Source organism: Pleurodeles waltl, chromosome 7, assembly GCF_031143425.1.
Source record: "Pleurodeles waltl isolate 20211129_DDA chromosome 7, aPleWal1.hap1.20221129, whole genome shotgun sequence".
Classification (NCBI taxonomy): Eukaryota; Metazoa; Chordata; class Amphibia; order Caudata; family Salamandridae; genus Pleurodeles; species Pleurodeles waltl.
Window position 1 is genome coordinate 576311426 of NC_090446.1, and position 27135 is coordinate 576338560.

At 43.9% G+C, this 27135-nt stretch overlaps 1 protein-coding gene across 1 annotated transcript in view; it reads left to right on the forward strand.

Annotated features, from left to right (window-relative positions):
- ITGAL (integrin subunit alpha L) overlaps nt 1–27135 on the forward strand; it is a 448305-nt gene that overhangs the window by 286687 nt on the left and 134483 nt on the right. Inside the window, exons 13-15 of the mRNA XM_069244383.1 lie at nt 4135–4272; nt 14323–14526; nt 15134–15255. Coding sequence (XP_069100484.1) covers nt 4135–4272; nt 14323–14526; nt 15134–15255 — 464 coding nt within the window. The remainder of the gene's footprint in view (nt 1–4134; nt 4273–14322; nt 14527–15133; nt 15256–27135) is intronic.

Below are 27135 nucleotides of genomic sequence, written 5' to 3' on the forward strand. Positions count from 1 at the left end.
GGGAGCCTTGGTTGTAATAGGAGCGGCCGGCAAAGCGGCTCCTGTCTCTGCCGGCCCTGGTGAAAACCTGTTGGTTGAACATCTTCTTTAGAGACTGTTGAGCCTTATCCAGGGAGGTAAAAGTAGCAACGTACTTGCCCAGTTCTTTGATGAAGTTATCCCCAAATAGAAAACCTTCTGTTTTGGTCTGCATTTGAATTGAGGATAAATGAACTAGTTTGGGATCCAATTTGAGCAGAATACCTTTGCGTCTTTCCTGGGTAATCGCAGCGTTGGCATTGCCTAAAAGGCAAACAGATCTTTGGACCCATAAGGAGAGTTCCTCCGGATCAACAGCGGAACCATCAATCCTGGCGGCCTCAGCCATGTCAAAGATACGAGTGAGAGGGCCAATGACGTCCAATAATTTGTCCTGGCAAGAGGACCAGGCTTTATCTACCCCTTTCCTGGGATCCTTGCCAAACTTGGTGAAGAAAGTGAGAATGGGTTGGTCAATGGTAGGTGTGACAGAGGACTTATGGTCTAAAGAGGGGCGAGGACACTCTGATTTTAGTTTGGAGCGGATTTGTTTGTCCAAAGGACAAAATAATTTAGCCGAAATGTAGTCTCCCACGTGAGTAGCCGGGAACCATTCGGTTGAATTGGGGTGTAATATAAAAGAAGGGTCAAACATAGGCAAGCCTTCACAATCTAAAAGCGGAGTGGAATAAGAGGAAGAGAGTTTAGGTTTTTTGGGAACAGGCGTGGAGTCACAATCATCTTGGTCAGATGGATCAGCATCGGAATCCGCATCGGGTACCTCATCGTGAGTGTCCGGAATGGAGGTAATAATTAAAGGGGACATAATATTTTTTGTTTTCGCTTTGCGTTTCTGCGCTGTACCCTCAGTGACTCTATTCTCCTTAGAAGGAGCCTTTTGAGGAACCGCGTCCTCTGCCATGGGTGAGGAAACCTCACAAACTTTTAGCACCAATTTTTGTGAGCCTTTAGAAATGAGTGAAGGGCGCTGTCTGCACTCCCCTGCAGATTGGGCGGGTAAAATCTTATTAAACATTTTTAAAACTGAGGATTCCAAATTTTTGGACAAATTATTTATGGAATTATTAACAGCTTGCTGAACAGAATTCTGGATAAAGTCATTAATATCTTGATTAATGGCAGAAACCTCCTCAGGGTCCACCTGACACGAAGTTGAACTGCCAGAATCCATGATAAACACAAAACCAGGAGTTAAGGGGTTAATTTTTAGGGAAAGTAAGAAAAAACGAACAGCTCCGGCCCAGGGCGTGTCTAACACTGCCTACTGTGAGGCAGAAGAAGACGAGCTTCCGAAGGGGAAAGGCTGTGACCGGAGAGAAGGGCTAAAAGAAGCAGTCTAACTATACCGGAACACGGTGAGGAACAGTTGAAGAACGCAGCTGCGAAGCGGTGAGAGGCACGGAAGTAAGCCGTTCCTCACACGCTGTCAAAAAAACAACGCGACGTGAGGAATGGCTAAAACCGTTAGATAGAAACCGGGCACGCGCCGAGGAGCGCAAACACAGAACAATTAGTGCGGCACCATGCCGGCTAGGGGGAAAAGAATAATTAAACAAATGATAACAAGTAATAACATTGCTTATGAAGAAATAACCATAACAAACATTATATAATGAAAGAAGTATTGAAAAAAAACGACTTAACTGGCTGCGAGCAGCAAGAAAAGAGGGCTGTTCGCAGTCCAGTTACGTCATAATAGCACATGTAGTTACTCATTGGTTATTGTTACTGGACTACCTTTTGTTTCCCATTGGCTGTTTTTTTTTTTTCCACGCTCACGGGAATTGTAGTTTTCCTTAAATTGCTGCTGTTTGATTAAAGCAAGGAAAGAATGCATAATAGGAGCCTCCGGTCTTGTCATAAAATGTAACTTTTTACAGTTGAGTTCTTGCATCACAATGCCTACTGCCAGAGCCAGCAGCCCTGTGGAAAGGCTTGTCATGTCACAGAGCACAATTAAAGCAGCTATTTAAAGAATGAAACTAAACATTGCTTTTATTCCTTTTATTCCTTTTGCTCAAGCAGAAAGGAGATATATATGGAAAATATTTACATTTTGCAATTGTTAGGTAATGATAGAAAATGTAGAATCTTTCAGCATGCATGTTTCTACTCATTCCAGGCTACTGCTGCTTTTGGCTTTTTTCTTTTTTTTTCTTTTTTTTTAACTGACTTGCATTAAACTGATTTTAAAATCTTTTGCAACAACTATCTAACAGCTTTTTTTTAAGGTGTTTAATTTTGCACGAGAGAATCTATATTTATTCTTCATATTTGCAAACATGCTCTCTCATTCATATGAAACTTCTATGCACCAAGGATTTAAGTGGTTTGTGGGAAAGGTGATGCATTGCAATGTATAATATGGGATAAAGTACCCCCTGCCATAGATGGTAAGGATATTGCAAGTGATCTCAGAGTTCCATAATCTTATAAAGGAATTCGGCCTCTGGCATCGTTCCTCTATATGGTCATGGAACTTGTCACTGACTTGCATATTCTTATAATGTACAGGTGGGGATACTTTATCCCATATATTTTCTGTGCCCGGAACAAATACTGTTGTAACTAATGTGTAGATTTGCCATCATTGTTGCTTTAAAGAAGCAGAACAGTACTCATGTTCATATTGTAAGCTGTTTGTTCATGTTTAGTAAATACATATGCTGTGTGGCATTTCTTAGACATCTAGCTACATGCATTTACATTTCCTATGTCTATGTAATATTTGCAAAACATACCCTAGAGAGCACAGCAGAAAACCTGTCAGTGTGAGTGTATCTGCTGAACTCTCATTTACATATTAGCTTTACTACCTAGATGCTGTGGAATGTTAAACGGTTTTAATTTCCCCATCTGTCATTATTAGGTTGAGAATAGCGGCATGCAAGCGCTGCTTTTCCGACGTGCTGTTATCTATATGGGCTTTTAACCACACCCACCTCATGTCCATCAATATCGCTGGTTCATAGGCTTGCCCTTCAAAAATCCTTTGTTATCATTGGTAAATGCTTTACGTTTTTCCCTCCTTGGGGCGGTTTGGTTACCGCTTTGGACATCGACCCTGTGACATGGCTAATTGCACTTTGCCCTTACGCTTGAATGTGAGCGAACTTCTTTTTCCTTTTGTGTGTCTCCTTCCCACTCATGACCTGGCTCTTTAAATCGGCCCGCTTATGTGAAACTGTATGACTTTTCATTTTCAATTTATGTTGCAAGAAAAGTCCAGTTAGGAGTTTACAACGCTAATAGCTGTAACTCGAACAAATGTGAGACCCACAGCATTGCAAATGCTTGTGCTCCCTTGCATTCAGCTTAGCCCCATTATTGCCAGGCAAGCAATTAACACCCTTTGCAGACATTGTAACATTGGTTTGATAATTATGGTACTTTATATCATATGATGTGCTTCAGCTCATTGGTGTTTCTGTTCTGCTTTTCAAAACGAAGGCTTAATTTCTTTCTGTTTCATATTGGTCTGTGTTCGTCATTTGATGGGGGTCATTTCTTGAAAAGCCAGACGATCATCTCTGTTATGGGTCTCTCCACGGAATCTATCTTTATGAGCATTAGTAAATGTTTGGCAGCACTTTCGCTAATGGCACGAACAATAAACAACAATAAATAACAACTACTGTATGTAAGAACGCCACACTTAAAGCTTGTGGGTACCGTCAGATAACATTATAGTCTCCAGGAACTCCATCCTGAAATTTCCACAGTCTGATGGTAGGGGAGGAGAGAGGGAGGCCCTAAAGGGGCAGGCCACAGGGAGGGGCAGGGGTTTTCCTCCCCGCCCTCCTGTGCACTGATTGAAATCCACCCCTAACCTGTCCCACAGTAAAACCAAAGTCAGTTGGAGCCTCCTGGCAAGTCATGGGGAGGTTTTACAATTGCAAATGGCCTCCTGCGATGGAGAGTATTCATGCAGGAGCTGGAGACCCACCCTACACCTGGGGGCTTATCTTACTGCCCACCTATGATACTAGGTGAACGTGTGAAGAGTGCTGAAGTCGTGTTTCATGGGGGGAACTGTGTGAGGTGGAAAGTTTCAACATTTACAAATATACACTTGTTTGTCTGGTTCTCTCCCAGATTGGATCCTATTTTGGGTCTGAGCTGTGCTCAGTGGACTTGGATGGTGACCAGGAGACAGACGTCCTGTTAATTGCAGCTCCACTATACCATGAGGACCGGCTCGGTGGGCGAGTCCACGTTTGCTCCTTGACACAGGTGAGTTCAGGGCAAGATGTTCTACCATCAGGTGCTGCTGGTGCACACAACATAACTGACTACATTTCACAAGAGCGTAGGAAAACACAAATTAACTTGGTGATTTCATCTTTAATTATTGCTTTATCACCCTGCTGGGTAAACGGAATTCAAAAGTGTCCCTCTTGGTAATAGATATCTGGTCCTGGCCAATCAACTTGTAGTATATTCTTGAATAAGTAAAGGTCAAAACAGTCTCCGCCTAGTTTCTCGTATCTCGCAAGACTTTTATTTTTTCACACACAACATTTTTCCCTTTTCATGTAATCTTTCATAACCATGTTAAATTTTCACTAAATTTCGAGGGAAAATATTTGACGGTATCCCACACCCTTAGTTAATGTTTTCACATTCAATAATGATTCAAAGACATTTTTAAGTGGGTCTGCATTCTTTGTTCTCTAGTAAAAAAAGAAGCTACTTTGGGATAAAATAGAGACCGAGAAAGGGGTTCAGGAGTGTTAACCGTCTGGTCTCATGGGACCCTACATGTAAACAAGTGATCGCATGATTGCAAAGGGCAGCAGGGGTTCTTTGCTAGAGTGTTGTTAAGGGGTAGAGAGCAGAGTGGATGGGTAGAGGGTGTTGCATAGAAGTGAGCACAGTACTGTAGAGTAGAGTGGTTTAGAGGAGAGTAGAGTGGGGTGGCATAGAGTGGAGTAGTGGAGTAGAGTGGAATGGCATAGAGTGGAGTAGAGTGTCATAGAGTAGAGTGTCAGAATGGTGGAGTGGCATAGAGTGGCGTGGAGTGGCATAGAGTAGAGTTCTGGGTTGGCAAAGAGTGGAGGAGTACAGAGGGGAATAGTGTGTTGTAGAATAGAGTGGAATACAGTAGCATGCACTGGGGTACAGGGAGTTGCATAGAGCATTGTAGAGTGGAGTAGTGTTGTAGAGTGGCATAGAGTAGATAGGATAAAGTGGAGTAGAGTGGCATAGACTGGAGTAGAGTGTCCTAGAGTGGAGTAGAGTTTAATGGAGTAGAGAGTCAATGAGTGGAGTATTGTAGAGTGGAGCCTAAAGTGAAGTGATGTAAAGTACAGTGGTGCAGAGTAGATTGGCACAGAGTGCAGTGCCTTAGAGTGCATTGGATTTCAGTAAATTGGTGTAAAGTGCATTGGTGTACAGTAAGTAGAGTGGCACACAGTAGTAGTGCAGAGATGAATGGTGCAGTGTAGAGTAGGGTGGAGTGGTGCAGCATAGATTGCAGTGGCCTAGAGTGCAATGGCGTAGAGTGGGGGGCGCAGGGTGGAGCAGAGTGGCGTACAGTGCAGTGCTGTACACTAGTTTGTTACAGAGTAAAGAGAAGTGGTGCAGGGTGAAGTGGAGTGGTGCACGATAGAGTGCAGAGATGTAGAGTAGAGTGCAGTGGTATATTTGTGTACAGTGCAGTGGTATGGAGTAGATTACAGTGTCATTGAGTGGAGTGGCATAGAGATGAGTGGTGCAGAGTAGAGGGCAGTGGCATAGAGTGCAATCATGCAGAGTAGGTTAGAGTTCAGTTGTGGAGAGTGCAGTATTGCAGAGTAGAATGTCTTGAAGTGCAGTGGTATAGAGTGCATTGGCGTACACTGCAGTAGTGCAGATTGATGAGTTGAGTGCTGTAGAGTGCAGTGACATACAGTACAGTAGTGCCGGATAGAAAAGGGTGGCATAGAGTGCAGTGACATAGAACGCAATGATTTGGAGTGACGTAGCATGCAGTGGCCTAAAGTGTTGCAGAGTACAATATTGTGGCATAGAGTGCAGTGGTTCAGAGTAGTTGGCATAGAGTGCAGTGGTGTAGAGTACATTGGGTAGATGCAATGGTTTAGAGTAGACAGGCGTAGATCGCAGTGATGTAGAGTGGTGCAGCATAGAGTGGCAGAGAGTGCAGTGGTGTAGAGTAGAATGTTTCAGAGTAGAGTGAAGTGGCATTGAGTGAAGTGCAGCAGGGTAGAGGGGAGTGGCATAGAATAGTGGCGTAGTGTGCACTCATGTATAGTGGAGTGGTGCAGAGTAGAGTGGCGTGGCCTACACTGAAGAGGTATAGAGTGCAGTGGTGGAGTACAGTGGTGCATAGTAAAGTAGAATCCATTGGCATAGTGTACAGTAGTACAGAGGCATAAAGTGCAGTAATGCAAAATAGATCAGAGTGGAGTAGGGGGCAGTGGGATAGAGTGGCATAGAGTAGAGTGGTACAGTGGCATAGAGTGCAATTGCATATAGTGCAATGGAGCAAAGTAGAGTGGTGCAGATTGGAGTGGCAGAGAGTTCAGTGGAAGAGAATGCAGTAGAGTGGCCTAGAGTGCAGTGGTGTAGAATAAAGTGGCATAGAGAGCAGTGGCATACAGTACAATCGCATAGAGATAGAGTGAATGGTATCCTTGTGTCCTGTAAAAAAAATCATATGAAAGCAGTAATTTGTTTTCAATTTATCCTTGATGCCAGATTGTCCTTGTGAGACTGAAAGAGTGACATATATGTGTGTGCAAAAGGTAGGGACAGGAGAAAGAGATGCCTACTAAGTTGTTATGAAATATTACTATTATGTGTTGTTGTTTCGAAAAAACACATTGGGGTGGGTTAGAGGTGATAACGCAAGTAGGTCAAACCTATTTTAATGAAAAAGTGCTCCGTGGCAGAGGTAGTGTGTCCTGAGTTGTAGTGGTATTGATTAAAGATGCAGCTGTATTTTATTGCAGAACAACAAATTATTATTATATATTGATCCTATTTTTGCCACAAGCTGTTACTGCACGTAGTACACATAATGTAATTAAGGCGCACTAAGTGATGTTGTATAGTCTAGGGGTGGAAAAGAAATAAGAAGCGAGAGGCCTATTTTTGCTGCTTACATGATTTAATAAGTGAAAGGTGGGACCTGAAGAAGCATTTATTTGTCATTGTTATCCATGGTGAAAGGACATGAAGTATGCTGTATGCAGTGTACTTGTTAGAGCCTGTGGCGAGGGATAAGTAGACAGGGTATAGGGCAAAGTGTTAAAAGAACCTAAAGGCAGATTGTGAAGCTTTGAATATGGAAAGGCAGAGGGAGAGGAACTTGGAGGCGCTTAGACCTGTGGGTGGGTGGAAGAGGGATTTTCAGAGTTGCTCTAAGATTGTGGTGTCTGTTTGTTTACAAGTAGAAGGAATGTTAATGTTAGAACTTGCGCACATCTGCGTAAAAGCACAAAGGAGTGCAGTTGCCGCCCTGGAACCAGTAAACTTGCTGCCTGCATGGAAGGTAGGACTTGGGGGACTGGGGAGGGGTGAGGTGATTCTAAGGACAGAAGAGGAATATTATGTAGGTGGGTGAAATGAAGTTGTTTTATGTTCATTGTGTTTGTATTAGGTGTGGTGCCACTGTACCTGCTGCACAAATGTACCAATAAAAAGAGAGGTGTGTTGTTGATGTGTGTGCCCCAAAGCAGGGTGATAAGTTGTGGTGTTAGGAAACATTAGCCTTACTCTGTGTTTCCATGAGTTCTTATTGTCCTGATGTCACTGCACTTGCTGTTTGAAAATAAAGCAAACCCCTGAAAGTGTGTTTTCAAAGGATAGGGAAGGAAGATGGAGCAGTGATGAGGTGCTGCTGTTTGTGGAGAACAACCTTGTCTGTTTACCTTTGCTGAACTTGTCCTGGTGTATTTTTCAGATCCTGGGACACGTTTAGCACCGCTTGCACTGTTGTCTGTTTTCATTCTAAGCAGCAACATGCAGGCGAAGAAGGCCTTTTAAAAAAAATTATTTTCACCTCTAGCTGGGCCAAAGATAAAGGCAGAAGTTAAGGGGCCATCAGGCCTCATGTTGTTCCAATCTGATCCTGGCTCGGGCAGTCTTGAGACTTACACTTAGATGCAAATGGAAAGGAGGGGAAAAAAAGGCTCAAAGCTTGCTATCGCTCTACAGGTGCTTAAGAAAGGCATGCTTTTGACTTTGTTCAGTTCCTGTTTATAAGAGAAATACATGCACTGTAAGAACGTCAGATGTGTGGGTCAGTTCCCGTATTTGCACAAATAACAATATAAATACCACTATTTTATTTCCTTTGAAGCACTACTCATCCTATTGTAAGGTGTCAGAGTGCTTTACATAACATACATATTATACATTGACAATAAATCATGTAAGTATGTAAATCAATGTAAAAAATGTTTGTTGCATGAAACAGTGAGGGTTACAAGGTGTAGGAGTCACATGTCCTTCATAGCTCTCTGTGCTATATTAGAAGGATTACAATTTATTAATTGCAAGTCACAAGAGGATCTCTGTGTTGAAAGCAGTAGCCCACTTACCTATGAAGCTAAAATTTAAATCTGTCATCCGCATGTTACATGATGTGCTATTTAAGGGTTATGTTACAGCATCATAAATGGAGCACAAGGAGGTGCACGAGCTGGCTCCATGGAGGGAGTAATCTGCATTCCTCTTTCCTATTAACGTCTCACTTTCAGCAAAAGCAAAGTAAACACCAAGCTACCTCGGAAGACACAGCTTAACATTTGACCTCTGTCTTTGAATGCACAGCAGGTGTGACACGATAAGAACAAGATTTAATGGCCTGTTTACAGAAAGCAAGAATATGATAAACAAGGTTTGGGAAAGGGGAGGGACAAACCCAAGCTAGACAGCCTAGAGGAAATAAAGCCAGCAAATGGAAAGCCCGAAAATGTGAGTTACAAACCACAAAGCCAATGATAAGCAACAGGTGGAATGCATTCCTAAGTCAATTTTGTGAAGCTCCCCAAAATGTCTTTAGCAAACCAGACAGCTGAGCTGTCTAGTAGGCTGCGACTTACAAAAAAATGGATAGAGCATTGCTGGAGGGAGAGAAGCAAATGGTTGAGAGAGAGCAACATGGTGTAGGATGGGGAGAGAGAAGCACACAGAAGAGATAGCTGGAAAAAACTTGCACTTTATCACTTTACTGGGTAAACAGAATTGAAAAGTGTGTCTCATGATACTAGATGTTTGGTCCTTGGCCAATGTACCTTTTAACATGTTCTTAAATACATTTCATTGGCAGGTCTGGTATTAATTAGACCTGGGCAAAATTTGCCTGGTAAAACATGGACACATGCACACACCAATGGAACGATGCAGGCACTGTTTGTTTTTATTTTATATTTAATGATCCTAGATGGCAGATGCCACTTGTATCTGTGAATAAAAATATTACTATTTTTAATGCAAAATCGGCAATAAAAAAGAATAAATGGCCATGAGTGTTACTGGGGGAGGATAACGGAGGAGAGGGATGGGGGAGAAAGGTGAAAACCAGCACCTGGAGGCCAGGAGGGGGGGTGTACAAGAGGGAGAGACAACAGAAGCACACAGATGACAGAGAACAACACGGAGCAATGGGTATGGCGGTAGAAGCACACGATGGAAGACAGGTGGAGAACCTGTGCACTTAAGCAACAAAAAAAAGTATCTCCCCGAGAGTGAGCAGTGGAAGGGCACAAGCAAGGAGGCTATGCTCCATGAGAGGGACAAACACAAGATGGACAAGGCAAGTCATTGAATAAGCAACAAGCAAATAAAAAAAAATGATATATTTTGTATCACACACCACTTGTATATTGAGTAAAAGACTGTTTTTTCTGTTTCTTATTACATACTCATTGTAAGATAGAGGACATATGGGAACATCGGTGCCATCAATGCATACAATTGCATGCAGAAATTGAGAAATGGGGTAAAAATCCAATTTGGCTAACTGCAACTCCTGTGCTGCGGAAAATAAAGATAACCAATGTAATAAATGAGCAGCGTTAAGCCTACTAAAGGATTTTGGCAAGCTGGCAATAATTTTTTTACAGACAGATAATGCTGGTATGCTCGACCTAAAAAGCAGGCTTAGCCTTCTTTTGTGCTACATTCATGATGAGGCAGATAACATGAGTAATCGCTAGGTGACACCTTATAATGAAGCTGCATTGCAAATGTGTCCCAGGACTTAGATTATATTTTGAACAAAGTGTTTGCAGATCAGAGAGCATACTGGTCAAGCGCCTTTCCCTCTAATGAGAGCATATTTACATGTTTAAGAGGGTGATACAATTAAAATGGGCAGAGAAAACCAATTTTGGAGACTGATGCAGGTTTGCAAAGAGAGCGACCTAGTGGAACTCTATGAGGCTGGTTGTCTTTTGGGAGGGTGTTCACTATTGAAAAGAGGGCAACACCTTCTAAATGAGGGTGAGTTGACATGTATGAGTGAGGGGCCCTACTCGACTTTAGTGACCTGGGGCTAAATGTACAAAGCGAATGATTATCGATTTGTAAATTGTGATTCTTACTGAATCACAATTAACGAATCGGTATTTGGTATGTACGAATATGAGTGACTGGCCTTCACCGAATCAGTATGAGTCGCCTTCGCTAGTTAAGGAATCTGAAATGAGGATTTGGTAAATATCAAATCGGGTCGCGAATAACAAATTTTTGCCTGGCAGTTAGTGATGACATCACAAAAAGAAAGTAGAGTATCATCAGACGTATAAGAACCCTGGAGATCCTTGAGACAGGTGATAGCCAATACAATCCAAATGGGATCAGCAGCAATCACAGCCACCCACCCCCGGAAAGTGGGAAAATGTCCAGGTAGAATCCTGAGAAGTAAAAGGACCTTAGAGAGAGGAAGCAGAAACTAACATTTTCTGAGAAAGAGTTGGAAATACACACTGGAGTGTGTGTTGCAAATCATGATTACTTGTTTGGGAAAACATCCCCCTCTGTGCCAGAGGCACAGAAGAAAGAATTTGGCTAGCCATCCAGTATCGCATCAACTCTGCTGGGGGGTCACACAGAGCTCCATAGAAGAGATTTGGAAAAGGTGGTACGATCTCCGAGCCAGTACCAAAGAGAAGATGGTCGCCAATAGAACAGAGGCCTGTGTAAGAGGAGGGGGGCCTCCAACACAGCCACTACAAACTCCTCTTGAGTAAAAGATAGGGTCCACCGTGGAGCCAGAAACTGAGTCTGGACTCAGCAACTTTGACATTTAAGAGACTCCTTGTACTTCAGAAAGTAAGAATGATACATACTCTTACAGTGTCACCATAACATGTGTGCAGCAATGTGTGAGGCAACATTGTAACCATGTTGGCTCTCAGATATTTAGCTACAATAGAATACAAGCAAAACACCATTAGAAATGTTAGGCCTACCCTATTAGTGCATAATGCGATATGCAGTACTTCATCATAAACACCTACAGCACAAACCAAATCTATCATACTGTAAGTGATACAAACAGAAGTGTATATAACAAGATTTAGTTACAAAAATGTACACACTGCATCTCTATACAGATGGTTCAGCACAAACAGAATGATTTGAAGGCGTGAGTCAGGAAGGTGAAGAAGGCAATGAGTCTATTATGCCACATCCATCACCCTAGAGGCAAATTAGCAATCCTGAACATGGCAGTCACACACTGCCCATTGATGAAGTTGATGGTGCATGGAGTCCAAATGTCACAGAGGAACCTGAAGTAAAGCCCAAACAACTGCACAGGGGTACTTGTTTCTGACTTAGCAATGTCGTCAGACAACCTAATCCCAGATCAGGGTCCACACAAGATATGGGCGATAATACACAGGTGTTTGCTGGTCTTGAAGCGTCTATGTTAAAGGTACAGTACCTACAACACAAGCAAATGTGCATTATCACCCAAATATTATCTGGAATAAAAAGAAGCATCACAACTGGCTTGCAACATGTAGCAACAACCATTGAAGATTCCCACAAGTCTCTTTAAGCAAACGTGGACTCTATGACAAAGGCTATAAACAATTTATGTGGCCAAATGCAACACACAGACATTCCCAGCATCATTTATTCTCCTGTACGGATACATTGAATCTGCTGATAAATCGACTTGCACAGGCTTCATCAACACTCTCACGTTGTCCTATAGGCCTGCAGGTCAAAATGGGTCCCTATAGTTGCAATGTCGCACGGGACCTTGTGCAAGTAACCACTGCAGTAGAGAGCTTACAGACCACTCAAATAGCATGAAGTGGAGCAGCTGGGCATGCCAAAGTGAGGACCTACTATGTTTTAGCAGTGTCTCTGTGAGTGAGCCAATGAATGTGTATCATAGTAGATGACTAGGTGGTGTTGTTGGTACTGAAGGCTCCGCTACTACCGTGCGACAAAGTTCAGTTCATAGCGCAAAGGGTAATAAGTCTTAAATTTGCTACACATAATGTCATTTTTGCTATTTCAGTACCATGTGTACTGATGTTTTACTTTCATAAGAACATTTTGGGGAGTGAAAAAGATTTTACATCATTTTACATCTCCCTTTACAACCTGAAAAGTAAAGGTTAATTTGTTTAACACTAATTAAATGTAACACACAGAATCATTTACATACCTTAAAAGTAATTGTTTGCAATGGCCGTACGTCTAGCTCTTTCTGCTGCCAATATACCTATTATGTTGCCCCTGCTGGTGGGCTTTTGGGGTTCATGATCATAAGATTCTGAATAAGCCATGATTTCTTGCAGTCCTTTCCACATTTCAACATGGTGGAGAATTGCACAAGTAGTAATTCTCTTGCAACTTGTCTCTAGGGAAAATTATAGGGCACCCCCACTTTTATGTAGACAGAGAAATCAACTTTCAAATAGACCAAATGTCCTCTCAATGATAGTCCGTATTGTGTGCTGCATTGTAGCTTACCTCACTTTGGTTGGATGTACGTAGATTAAGGTGTCCCTATCCATGATGTCTAGGCATATGCACTGTCACCTACCAAACATTTGGGAAATGTGGTTACAATATTTACATTTAGGACATTTATGTCATATACATAGGTCATATTTACCAAGTAGATAGCCATCTTCAAACTCTCCGCTGAGAAGACGTGCGTAAATGCTGCTATCCCTGAACATAAGAGTTGTGTACTGCCAGTGTACTTTGCTATGAAATCTGTTATGATATATTTTGTATCACACACCACTTGTATATTGAGTGAATGGCTGTTTTTTTCTTTCTGTTTCTTATTACATACTCATTGTAAGATAGAGGACATATGGGAACGTGGGTGCCATCAATGCATACAATTGCATGCAGAAATTGAGCAATGGGGTAATAATCCAATTTGGCTAACTGCAACTCCTGTGCTGCGGAAAATTATATGATGATGTATTTTCTTTAACATCACATGCAGGAAAGTCTTAAAATGGTGAAAGCATAGTACCTGCACATAGGGTGGTATTGCTTCTGAGAGTATTTATTTCACGCTGAAGCCTTATTTCTGCACTGGGGTCTGCATCCCTCCCACAACCACGTACAGCACTGCCATTGTGGAACACCCTGATGCATTTTGGGCCTTTTTATATGTGTTGCACCTCGTTACCACCTGATCAGAGTTGGTGGTAATTTGCACGTGCAAAATCCACGTTTTGCAGCTAATGGTTGATACATGCTATTTGAGAATTAGTATTTGAGAATTGGTACCTGCAACTTTCAAACTCTAATCTCTAAAATACTGATTCAATAACTTGCCAGTTCTAATAAATAGTGCAACGTATGCTTTTGGTACATTTGAAAACGCCATTTTTGCCATCCATGACCAATTTGTGACTTGTTACTGATTCGGTAACGCTTCGTACATCTAGCCCCTGGTCTCCGCAAAAATTACTTGAAAGGACGGTATGAAAATGCTGGGGTGGTGGTAGAGGAGTCTTTACATTTCTCTCACTGTATAATCCTGTCTCTCAATAAAATCTTCTCTGATTTGAGTCTTTGCTATGTTCTACCTCCTGATAGACCAAAGTCTTGTATCTTCTCTGAATGGAAGGTAATTGTATAGTGAACAACAGAAGCAAATGTGTAGATTTTCATTAGATTATCCTTGTTTGGTCTGATAATGAATATATAAAACCTGCTTTTTCTTTCCAGGTGTATGTAATAGTCACTCATGCTTGCTGTTTGAAGAGAGGGGGTGAGTTGGGGTTAGACTCCATAGATGGGATTTCATGAGCACAATTCACAATTGTTCAACTTCTCTTTCAGGACATGGTCTCTTGCCACTCTGTTCTTAGTGGTGAAGTGGGGCATCCCTTTGCCCGGTTTGGTGCTGCAATAGCTACACTGGCAGACCTAAATGGAGATGGGTTTACCGACATTGCCATTGGGGCTCCTCTGGAGAATGAGAGCAAGGGTGCAGTGTACATATTTCATGGTCAGAAGGGAGGTGTTGATTCCCACTACAGCCAGGTAAGGGGAATGATGGTCTAGGGTATGTCAGATAGGGGCTGGGGTTTTGTCTTGCCTGTGGAAAGCACATGTTTGGGAAGCCATCTTTCTCAATTAGAAGATGCAGTGGCATAAATGATGTTTTTGTCCTGCTGAGCCATGCTCTCGTTTAATGATGTACTGTAGAAAATCTCAGCATTGGTTATTGCCTGTGTTAATTATTCTCAAGTTAAAGGTGTATCTGTAGACGTTGAGTGCTTTGGCTGGTCCACTGGATGACTTTCATTTCTGAAAGTCATTGTTCTGCCTTCATCTATTAACCACGCTCCTCACTGAGGAGCCTAAACCACAAGCTTCAAAATCTCCCTGCTGTCTGGACAAGCCCCATTTTTTAGGAATATTAGCTTTGGCAGTACACAATTGTACGTTTCTAAAATAAAACCAAGACTTCTCTCCTATGTTTCATGGAGACAATGCTGGTTCATGGCATGCTTGTTTGAACTTTCTCTCTCCCTACAATTACTTTGTCTGAAAAGGACATACTGAGTGGTGTTTGTGTGCAACAGAACCGTGACTTTGCTCTTCTTCTGCTTTTTCTCTTCTTATTTGGGCACATTGTTCCTGGCAGAGAATCAGTGGCTTACCAGGCTTGAAATACTTTGGCCAGTCCCTGCATGGGCTAATGGACCTTGATGGAGATAGACTGACAGACATTACCGTGGGAGCCAGTGGACAAGTAGTCATTCTAAGGTAAAACTCTTTGTGGGTCTCCAGCAGTGGATGCTTTGGGTGGATGGATGATTGAGCATTTGTGAAGGTGGGATACAGCAGACCCAACAAAGTAGCTTCAGTAGGTAGTATAAGAAAATACCCCTTTTGCATGGTCACCCTTATATTTGATGAATTTGAGAGACATTTTTAGACGTATAGACTGTGAACACTGAGGCACTGCTGTCCACTGCCCAGTGTATGTGCTCTGACCGCTAAAATGTGAAGAAATTGGCTTATCTCAGACTGGCATATTTAACTCCAAGGCATTGTATATGGTGTAGAAACTACACCCACAGCATGGAAAGTTAATTGTGACCAGAGGACTGCAGCACATATTGTGCCATCCCATAGTATGACAAGGAAAACTTGGCTTCAGGCTTACCATTGCAGTATGATTGCTGCCGTTCATACCTGCAGCCCACCCTATCAAAGACAGAGGAAAAGTCTTCATTTAAATAGTAATAAGCCACCCCATCCTAGGCCTTGTACCTCATAAGATAGTGTGCATAGTATTTAAAAGTAGGATATACAGAAATGTAATGTTACCATATAAAATATTTATTGAATGATTATTAAAAAGTGTTACAATATTATAAAATGCAGTACATTGAATAAAAGAATAAAGTGCTTTAGGGACTTTGGAGCCTATTTAGATCTTGACAGTGTTACTGCCAAGCCGCGTCGTCGGTGGACCCAAAAAGACTGTCAAGTCAACGGTGTTCCAACCGCTGTAATTAGATGTTACAGCTCTGCAAGCGGTGGACTGGCGGTAGATTGATAAGGGAGGGTGATGGCAGCAGGACACAATGGACTTCATACAATGGCAGTTGCTAAGGAATAGAGGTAAGTGACACACACACACACTTTCCCTGTGCCATCTGTGTCCACTTGCACCACACAACGCCCTACATACCCACCATCATCCATTACAATTCCAACACAACCCGTACCTGCTGGAAACACACATTGACATACATCCATGACATAACACGCACACACCATTGACACTGCACCCACACATGACACAACTACAACAGCCAACACAGCTACACACCCATGTACAAAAATAAACTCAACCACAAGCACAACTACACATATCACAACAATGTCCACCACATAACAACACACACCTGAATGTGTCACACTGCAACACACCATACACAACAACATTGATCTCACATGCAAGTGACACACATACAGACACAACAACACCACCCACTCCAGCTCCCGCCACCTCAACCAGCCAATACACACACACATACACGTACTGACTCACATACACAACACATAACACAAACCTACCAGTACAGGTCCCCTTGCAGTGTGCACTCATGGACACCGGTGACAAGTGTGATTGTACTGTCATTATTGTGCCAGCATTCATTTGGCAATGAATGCTGACACCACAATGACATGTATATATGTGTGCAATATGCATATTGTGCCAGGGTGTCCCAAGCCATGTGTGACACAATTGTCTCCCCCACATATACATGTCACAGTAATTTTCAAAAATTACTTTGACATCTGTATGCCTGCAGTAGTCCCAACCTCCTGTGCAGTGCCCACCCAACATACCCTGGCAATGCGGTGTCCCTCCCTTTGTGTCCGGCAGCGTTGTGCGGGGGATCTGACTGGGGGGGGGGTAATTCTGTTTTCTCCGTGGTCCAGTGGCAGCAGCGACAGCAGGTGTTGTCCAGTTGGGTCCAGTCCAAAGCAGAAGTGGAATCGTGAAAAAAGGTGAGTTTTCACCCCTTCTGCCAACTCAGAAGTGGAGGTCTGACTGCCACTTTTTGCTTTGCAATAATGCACATCCAAATCTGCACGGCGGGAAGGGTGGCTGGGGTCCCACTGGCATCCACTTTTCCCTCTCCTGCTGTCGACGTGGGCGGTGTTTCTTGACAGAGACGACATTTTGAATGCGGGCTTTTGGCTATGGGACTGCCAACATCTAAATACAACAGGCGGACCGTCTCGGCGGCAGAGAGGTTTTCAGACAAAAATTTGACGGCGGGACCATTACATCAAAATCAAAATCAGGCTGTAAGCCTTCTTAGGTCTATTAAGTGGATTGAAACAAGAAAAACAGCATTTATTTCTATGATTAATCACAAGCCAGGATATAAAACAAGGTGATGCTTGATTAATTGGCACATTGGATGTTGTACAGTGTAGTTTATACACTTACTATTTCAGGAGCACAATTATTTCGGGAATTAATAGCTGTCATTTTCCAGGTTTCATTTTGGCCAAGTTCATAAATGTAACAAATTTGTTAATGAAACACCAGTGGAGTTAAAACAGTATAATACTGCTGCACTGCAGGTTGGTTTGCCCAATTTCATTAAATGAGTAATTAAAAACATTCTGTCCCAGATTTACAAAAGAGTGGCGCGGCACTGCGACAATATTTGCAGCGCTGAGCCACTACTGAAATGAAGGGATGCACCGTATTTGCAAAAATGTGGCACAGCCCTGTGCTTCCCCTTTCGTCGGCAATAAATTTAGCTGCCAAAGTCAACGCAGGCATACTTGCACCATAGTGCAAGGGTGTCTGCGTTGAGGGGTGTGATTTTTATGTGCAGGAAGGTGGCCCTTCCTTCACATAAAAAAACTACAATGGCGATTTGGCACTTTAATGTGTGCTGTAGGATTCAGCACCTGTAGAAGTACCACATTGTCATTTTTCAAATGATTGTTTATGTGCAGGAAGGAGCACCTTCCTGCACATAAACTATCAATAATGGCCGTTTACTCTTTCTGTGTGTGCTGCACACATTGAAAAAGCAAAAACGAGAACGAATAAAAGTATTCCTGCTCGTTGCGCCATTCTAACGGCACCCCTGAGGTGACGTTAGTTTTTGGCACTGCCTCAAATTAACGATTTCTTGTAAATCTTGGGCAGCGTCAAAAACAATGCGTGTTGCCGTGGGGCACCTACAGCAACACTCATTGCACGCCCCTCTGCTTCAGAAAACTGCGTCAGAGGGGCCCATATTTACAAGAAGGCGTTAAGCCACAAAAAGTGGCTTAATGCCTCTTGGTAAATATGGTGCAGTGAATAGCGCCACCGGAGCTAAAAGTGACACCACTAAAAGTGAAGCTTCAGTGGTACTAGACCTTGTAAATCTGTCCCTCTGCGCTTTGCAGAGAGAATTGGGCAGCAACATTCAATATGAGATATACTTGCCTTGTAATAGTTGCGAAGCCCACACGCTAGTAAGGTCCTCTTATTTTTCCATACTTGTTTAATTCCTCCTATATTAAGAGACCAAATCGAAGTCACAGATATTTTATCCTTAAAGGCCGAAAAATAGATGTAGCTTGGTATTCAGAAAAGTTATTTGTTCGTTTTTTGTTTTTTTACCAGAAAGGAGTGATCCTGTATGGAAAATTGTTGGTGGTCTCTGATACTGACCTGTATAGAAATGTGTTTCTTCAACAGTGTTTTAAAATTTCTCATCTTGTGACCATTTCCAACCCTTTTTTTTTTAAATGTGCTATTGTCTTGTTCCATGGTGTTTTAGCTTGTGACATTAGATTGAAAATTCTTTGCATAGGATGCATCTGAAGCTTGTCACTTCTTTTTTCATAATGAACAAATATTTTACAAGAGCACCATTGTCTCTGAGCTCTTGGCAGCAGCAGTTTCTACATGGGGGTGTCGGGGCATCGCCCCCCTGTATTTGTTGCCCCCAGGCCCCTAGAAATGTATTTAGAAGATTTATATTCCCAGCCCCTGTGCTTTTATTTCAGCCGCTGGCTGAGTGAGCACATTGCAGGCAACAGATTTTCACTTCATGAGTGGGTGAGGATAGGGCACAATTATAGACAGCAAAGGAAGACTGACTGGATCTGAAGACATGTATGCGCATGTCAGGTTGGACGGGTGTCTTCCTATGACCAAACCGACATGCACGCATAATGCCTCTCCTACCAGCACAACTTTAATGAGCCGGGGATCATAGCCGCATCCTCCCCAGTCTCCAGAGGAGCAGTGAATTTGCCTGCTCCTGCCAATCCTGATATAAACAGCAAGTGAGCAGCATCTGGATTGGCTCAAGTGGCGAAGAGCAGGCCTAGTCTTGGAAGCAGCATTGGGATGGGAGGTTTAGTTTACAATACAGAAGAGTATGGCTTTATTATGAAGCCATGCAGTACGAAAAGTTGTAAGTCTGAGGCAGCGCCGACAACTAACGCCTCAGTAGGGTGGTGTTAGAGTGGCACAGCGAGAAGAAATACTTTTATTTCTCTTCATTTTCTCTCTTTCTATGTGTGCTCTAGAATGAACAGCAAATTGCAATTACAGATTGTTTTTGCGCAGGACGTTGTCTCTTCCTGCACAAAAACAATCTCCTGGGCACAAGGGTGGCTGCATTGGCGCTAGACAGCTAATATAGTGCCTGCGCAGGGGGAAACACGTGGATGCACTATATTCTATTAAGTATGGCACATCCCTGCACTTTGGAAATGATGCAGCTTGGCACAGCAAGATTGCTTGCGGCACCAATGTGCCATTTCCTTGTAGAGGAGGCCCTAAGGGCATGATTTAGATATTGGTGGATGGGTTACTCTGTCACAATGGTGACGGATATCCTCTCTGCCAAAATCTGAATCCCATTATGGCCTATGGGATTTAGATTTTGGCTTGCAGGATATCTGTCACCATTGTGACTGAGTAGCCCATCTGCCAATATCTAAATCAGGCCCTAACTCCGAATTAAGAAATCTTCACAGCCACAAAAAGTATCAGACCAACAAGAGGACCTCCCTGGCAACAAAATATGAGCTCTTCCAGCTAAAACAAACAACTTCAGTGGGAACTCATTCATCGGCTATCTGGCTCCAAGAGGACTTCCTCACACACAACCTGCAACCTTTCCCCACTGAAGGATTTTGACTTCTATTTGAGAGACTAAGGGCCTGATTTAGAGTTTGGCAGATGGGTTACTCCATCACAAACGTGAGGGATATCCTCTCCACCGTATTACAATGTCCATAGACTATAACAGAATCATAATACGACGAGCAGGATCTCTGTCACATCTGTGACAGAGTAACCCCATCTGCCAAACTCTAAATCAGGCCCTAAGTCCTTAGGCAAAATCTTTGACCGGGACAAAGTTGCTTGGCTTATCCGACCTGCTCTCCTTTGTGGTCAGCCTGAAATCGTACACAGTTCACATAAGAACAGTATTTACTGACTGCCACTTTACTTTTTCTTGGTGCTTTTTCTGTTAATTTTTTTTCTTCATATCACCAGTGCCCCTTTTTGGATTTTTGTAGGTTTGGTGTCATTTTGTGTATTAAATTTTACTCTGTTATTCTAAATTGGAGTGCGATTTTATTGTGTTGTGTTTTTACCTTTTTAACTATTTTGGTACTTTTAAATGCTTTGCATCTTCCTCTAATTTCAGACTGCAGCTTTGTGCCATAGCTAAAAGGGGTTGAGCTGGATCTCAGGTTTAAATTACTGACACATTTACCAAGACCTAACAGATTAGTGAATGTATTACTAGTGGTGGATATTCATTCACCTCAATTAATAATTCACTTTTTACAGAGAGGCTTCCGCTTGCATTGTGCCTTATGGGCCTACGTTTCAGTCCATGCATGTATAACTCAATTTTGAGATGCTGTAAAATCGATAAAATTAGTATAATTGATCAAAGTGGTAAACACCTGCACAGTGCAACTACCAGTTTCAGTCTCCAGAAAGAGGAATAACCATGAGGTTTGTGGGCGGAGCTTGTCGGTGTGGAAAATGGCCACACCTTAAGCGTGCTCCGGCAGCCACCCATTTATCCTACATAATCCTTATACCTAAAGGTTATCAATAGCCTCAATTCACTTTGGTAACAATTGCCTTCCTAATTTTGTGCCCTTGCTTGTGTGTTGCGGAGACTTAGAGGGAGCGACGCCTGCCTTTTGACACTCAGCGGCCTACAGCAGGCCTGGATCCTCGAGCGTGATGGAGGAGTGGCCGCCACTGGGGATGGTGAGATCCTCAGGCGAACTGATCTATTTGTGCGAGGCTGGGGGGCTGCTGGTGGTAGTCCCTGACCAAAAGAGGAGCGTGTCCTGATGAGAGGTGTACCGCCTGCGAGCCAGAGGCCCGGCTGGGCGGACTGAGGCAACAGGGCATTAGATGAATGGAGGAGGTGAGGAAGGGTGTGTTCAGAACACCGCACCCATGGCTGAAGAAGAGGTGGTAGCAATGGAGGGGTGAATACTGCTCTGCTGCTGTTCACTGGTGAGTTCTCCTTCTATCTGGATGCCTGGTACGTCAGGCGGTGGGTGAGAATTGGAGTGCTGGGATACCTGACCTCTGCTTCGTGAATCACTGTTGGGACGCTGTGGATGAACATCAGGGGCCCTGAGTAGCTGAGGTGAGACACCAGCACAATGTGTCCTAATACACTGCAGGCCTTGTGATTCTGTGGGACTGGAGCGGCTACCACTTTCCTGGGGTTGCTCATGAACATTATGTTGAGTAGAGAGCGCATTGGCATTGATATGTGGCATTGCTCATGATTGGCCATCATTGCCTCATTGGCCCACGTGAAAGGCACTGCAATGCCTGGCGAGGAGCATAGCCCTATGATGAAGCATGTCACTGGAAGGTGAGTGAGGGCTTTTGCTTCAAACTAATTGGTTTTCCAGCAACCTGAATAGAATTTTGAAAGAAATACCTTTTTGGAACTGTGTATATCTTTTTGATTTGATTACTATTGGGAGTTATATGCACAGGACCAGGAGTTTGTTCTCCAAACCTCCCGCACGTGCCCCTCCTTTCTGTTGTTGTTTCATCACAAGAAACCAATGCCAGACTCTTATCAGCACTGATAGTGATTTTGAGGCATGCTGAGATCATGGACGTCTATGTATCTGACTCCTGGTCGGCGCAGGGGACATCCCCAGGAGTGAACATTGCTAATAAAACTTACTTGCCCTGTGACTCATCAGTAGCTGGGTAAAACATATAAATCCCAAACAAAATTGCAGTTTGATCAGCGCAAAACCCCCAAGTGTTGTGAGGTGGCCTTGTGCGACTTTGGGCCATCCCCAGAGGACTCCAAACCCAAGGAGAGCCAGACCAGAAACATATTTTGACCGCCATGCAACAGAGCCTTGCTACAATTGATGGCAGAATCAATTCACTGTCCTTCCAGATGGATAGAATGTGTGAACGACTAGATAAACACTGGGAGCGCATTGAGGCCGCTGAGTGTCGAATTTCAGAGACCGAAGACAAGCAGGTGGCGTTCTCCACAGCGCAAAAAAAGATGGGCAAATTACTCCTCTCTGTGCAAGCTCAGACGGAGGGTTTAGAGGCCCGCTCGTGCAGGAACAATTTCCGTGTACTGGGGAAAGCCAAATCTACAAACATTGAAAACATGGGATGAACTGTAGTGTGCCTCCTCACCACCTTGCTGGGTTGGGATAAATTCTCAAAGACGTTCGTGGTGGAACAAGCGCCTCGCTCACTTGCACCCCGTCCGGTCCCAGGAGCAAACCTTTGTCGTGTGATAGGCTTCTGAATTATAGGGACTGCAATGCGGCTTTACTGAGGGCACATGATTTAAAGACCTTGCGTCATGAAGGCTCTGAAATGTCACTGTACCCTGACTTTACGCAGCAGGTGAAAGAAACAAGATGACTTTTTATACCTGTCAAGAGACAACTACGCACGCTTTATTACAATACAGTATGTTATACCCCACAAGGCTGCGGGTTATGGCTGATGGTAAAGCGTTGTTTTTTTCAGTTTTTCACAAACAGTTGCAGCAATTCCTAAAGTGCGTAGAGCAGCTGCTAGAGACCATCGTGACACACCGGATCCGGTGCCACCGGGATGAGGGAACACACACAGCCCCACAGACTGAGCCTCGTGCCTCAGTTCCGCAGAGATTGGATCAGTGAACTCTACCACAGGAACTGGAGACCTGATGCTGTGATATCCCCCACATGAAGCTATTTAAACTTCAATTGTATCGTCGTTAATGATAATTGCTGCACTCTATCGCGAGTACACTGGTAAGCGTGCGCATAAAAAAGTGCCGGATATGTATTTCTGAGACGCATTGTTATTTCGCAAGGCTATTACACTAATATAATGCCTCCTTCACTTGTTTCCTTAAGGTGAATGTTATACATTATTATTTATCACTTAGGCACATATTGTGGTACTTGGGTGACTTGCAGTAGCAGAGCGCGCCACTGGGGGTTAGGCTGGACAACATCTGCCCCCATGTATATTACACCTGTATTTGTACTGATTTACGTATTGGGGAGTGCGGTGGGTTAGAGTGGTTTACCACAAAGCCATGCACGTTGGGGACGTGCATTGCATGGGAGGGGGGAGGTATGACTGTTTCATTGCAAATGTTATTTGTTTATGATTTATATAAAAATGTTGCATGTGAAATAAAACCAGGCAGGGTTCAGCACGCAGCACAGGCATCAGTCGGTTCCTGAAACGGGACAAGGGGCAATGGGCCCCTCTGATGTCCACTACTGAGATTTCTCACATGGTATGTCAGGGGACTTAACAACCACACAAAGGTGCGCAAGGTGGTGGCGTACCTCGAGGCATCATATGGACGAATATTGCAAGACACACACCTAGCCTCGGGGAATAACGTGCTAACGCAACGCAAAATGCAGGGTCACTAGTACGAAGTGTTCTAACCTCCGATTGTGACTGCGCAGAGGGACCCCCCATCGCCCATTGGCAGCTTTACAAGCCCTGATAGACGCTGCGGACTTGATGTCTGGTGATACAGCTCTCCCACTGGGACTGGATACACACACTATTCTTCAGTGCCTGACGCCCACACGCACTGATTTTTGGCTCATATCTACAGCCTAGGGTGCGGAACTGTGGACCATTTCCCAGAGCCGACTCTGATCACTCATCTGTGCTATTAGAGCTGGAACTTCGCCCTCGGGAGGGTCGGCGTTCACCTGCCGTTTCCCCCATACTCCCTGCTAGCCGCATTGTTCAGAGATGAACTGGCACAGCCTATTGAGGAGTTTTTCCGCATTAATGTGGGAACCGACAGCAGTTTCATTACTGTGTGGGAGACCTTTAAGGTCTATATTAGGGGCGTCACAATATCGAAGCACCCAGGGGTCCCTAGGTCCCTGAGAGGCCACTTGAGTCTACTTGAGAGAAAGGAAGCAGACTTAAAGCGGAAACACAAAGGTAGCGGACAGTCTTCCTCTGGGCGAAATCAAGGCGGAAGTAGATGAATTTCAAGAGATGGCACAGAGCGAAATACATCCTTTAGGGAAATATGCCAAAGCCCGTACTTACAGAAGGAGAGAACGCCCTAGCACCACGCTCGCAGCATTGCTGCACCCAAGAGGGAATCGGATGTAGTTATGGAAGTTCAAGATGAACAGGGGCAATCTGTTTGTGATCCAGAACAGATAACTGACCGATTCCATAGATACTATGCAGACTTACATAAGTCAAGCATTTCCCAGGATGATTCCCAAACTACAGATTACTTAGAGCCTATAGTCATGACCTAGCTCACTACTGAGCACAGAGAGCATTTAATGACATGGCTACAGCCAGTGGAGATGCGCAAGACACTCAAACATATGCAATCTGGTAAAGCGCCAGGTACTGACAGGCTTAGTGTAGACTTTTATAAAGCCTACCAAGATGTATTAATCCCACACCTGGTCACATTGTTCGTGGAGATGGCTGAAATGGGAGTCATCTATGCGTGAGGCCTTAATAGCAATGTTATTCAAACCCAGCAAGCATCCGAGACAGTGTTCGTCTTACAGACCACTTTCTCTGCTAAACATAGACACTAAACTCTGTGCTAAAACACTAGCAAATACAATGGCATTTCTTCTGCCTGGAGTGCTGTGGACAGAACAGGTGGGATTTGTCCCAGGTCGGAGCCTCTCATTCAACCTTAGAACGCTATTTGTGCTATTCAGAGAACTGACCCGGAGGTCTGGGCGGCAGCGGTTTTTCTGGCTGCAGAAAAAGCATTTGATTCTTTCGAATGGGGATTCTTGTTAGCTGTATTCCGTCGCATAGGCATGGGAGAAGTGTTCTTGCACCTGGTGAAGGTGCTCTACACTCTACCAACTGCTCGGATACTGCTCCTTTAAAAATCACCAGAGGTACCAGACAAGGGTGCCCTCTATCCCCATTACTATGTATGCTAGTGGTGGAACCATTGACATGCGCACTCCGCAAATACCATGGACATAGGAGGGGCCTACGTTTCCGAGGTTACAATCTTATAATCTCATCGAATGCGGATGATACACTGCTCTACATGCGCAACCCGGAACATAATCTTACTCAGTACTGCGTGAAGTAGTGCAATTGGGGGGAGGGGGTTGGTCCTTCGAATAAATTGGGACAAATCTATTATCTTTCCACTCACACTGGCTATGAAGCCTCTGATACTGGAATATCCCCTGCAATGGATGACGGAATCGGTATGTTACCTGGGGATTCAGGTGCATACGAACCCGGTAGTGGTCCTGCTTAATAATGATGGTGGAGGGATACAAAAGCTGTCTGAGGTTGTCGACTGCAGGATTAAATTACCATTGTTACTAATTGGATGCATAGCCATCATGAAGATGGTGGTGTTACCCAGATTTGTAATCCTCTTTCAGAGTATTCCGATGATACTGACCCAAGTGGTGTTCGATAATATATGGTCCCTCCTGATTAAATGGGCTTGGGCGGGAAAACAATGGAGAGTCCCCTGGGAGGTTCTCACGTTACCCTACGACTTGGGTAGCCTTAATGCCCCAGATTTAAAAACAGATTATAAAGCTGCGCAATGCATGTTTACGCATTATTGGATACATGGTTCACAAGCCTTACCACACTTGTACCTGGAAGGGGATGCTGCACACCCCTACACACTACCCCACAAATTATTTGATACTCCAAAACTGAGATATGGCACATTTGACTCTTTAAATGTCACAACCCATGCATGACATGGTCTCATGGAGCGCCAGGCCGGTTCTATACTGTACTTACCATATGCACTTGTGTTTTGGTGTTCCTGGATCCCTATGGAGCGGGAGAAAGGTGCCATACAAGCCCTCCACACACTAGGGATTGACACTGTGGTGGATTTCTTTCACGATGGCACAGTGTGCTCCTGGGAGACGGTTCAAGGACGAATTGTAGCGCCTACCGCTCTCACTCGTTACCATTTTTACAGAGCTAGACGCACACTGAGGGACCTTCTGGGAAACAATCTCCTAGAGCCACCCGACATGCCAGCATTGTCTGCATTTCTGTAGGAGCAGGTCCCAAATAGACTGGTGGCAAGACTTTATGCTTTTGCAGAGGAGGCGCACAGACCTTGACTGACTAAAGGTCGACTGGAGTGGCAAAGAGATCTTGGTGTCATAATAACTTGCAGTCAATAGAACTATTGCTGTTTAGCAGTGCAGACCATCCCCTTGAATGGCACAGGTTGATACATTTCAAATATATCCACCGTGTATAGTACACTCCAGAACGTTTACTTAGATATGGCCTGTGGGAAATCGCAGAATGTCACTGGTGTGGAGAGAGAGTGGCCAGACTCACACATTTGGCATGGGTCTGCTCCGGAATACATAAGTTGTGGAAGGCAGTATTTAGAGAACTGGAGAGCATCACTGGGATCGTTAGCATTCACACCGTTGCTGGCGCTGCTGGGGTATGGCAGAGACATCGACAGTGAGGTCAGGCGTCAGGTGGCCCTTGGATTAATGCTTGCAAAATGCAGAGTGGCTATTAGATGGGCTTGTGGCCCACTTCAGACTCTCAAGGACTGACACCAGGTATGGTATACTGTAACACACAAACTG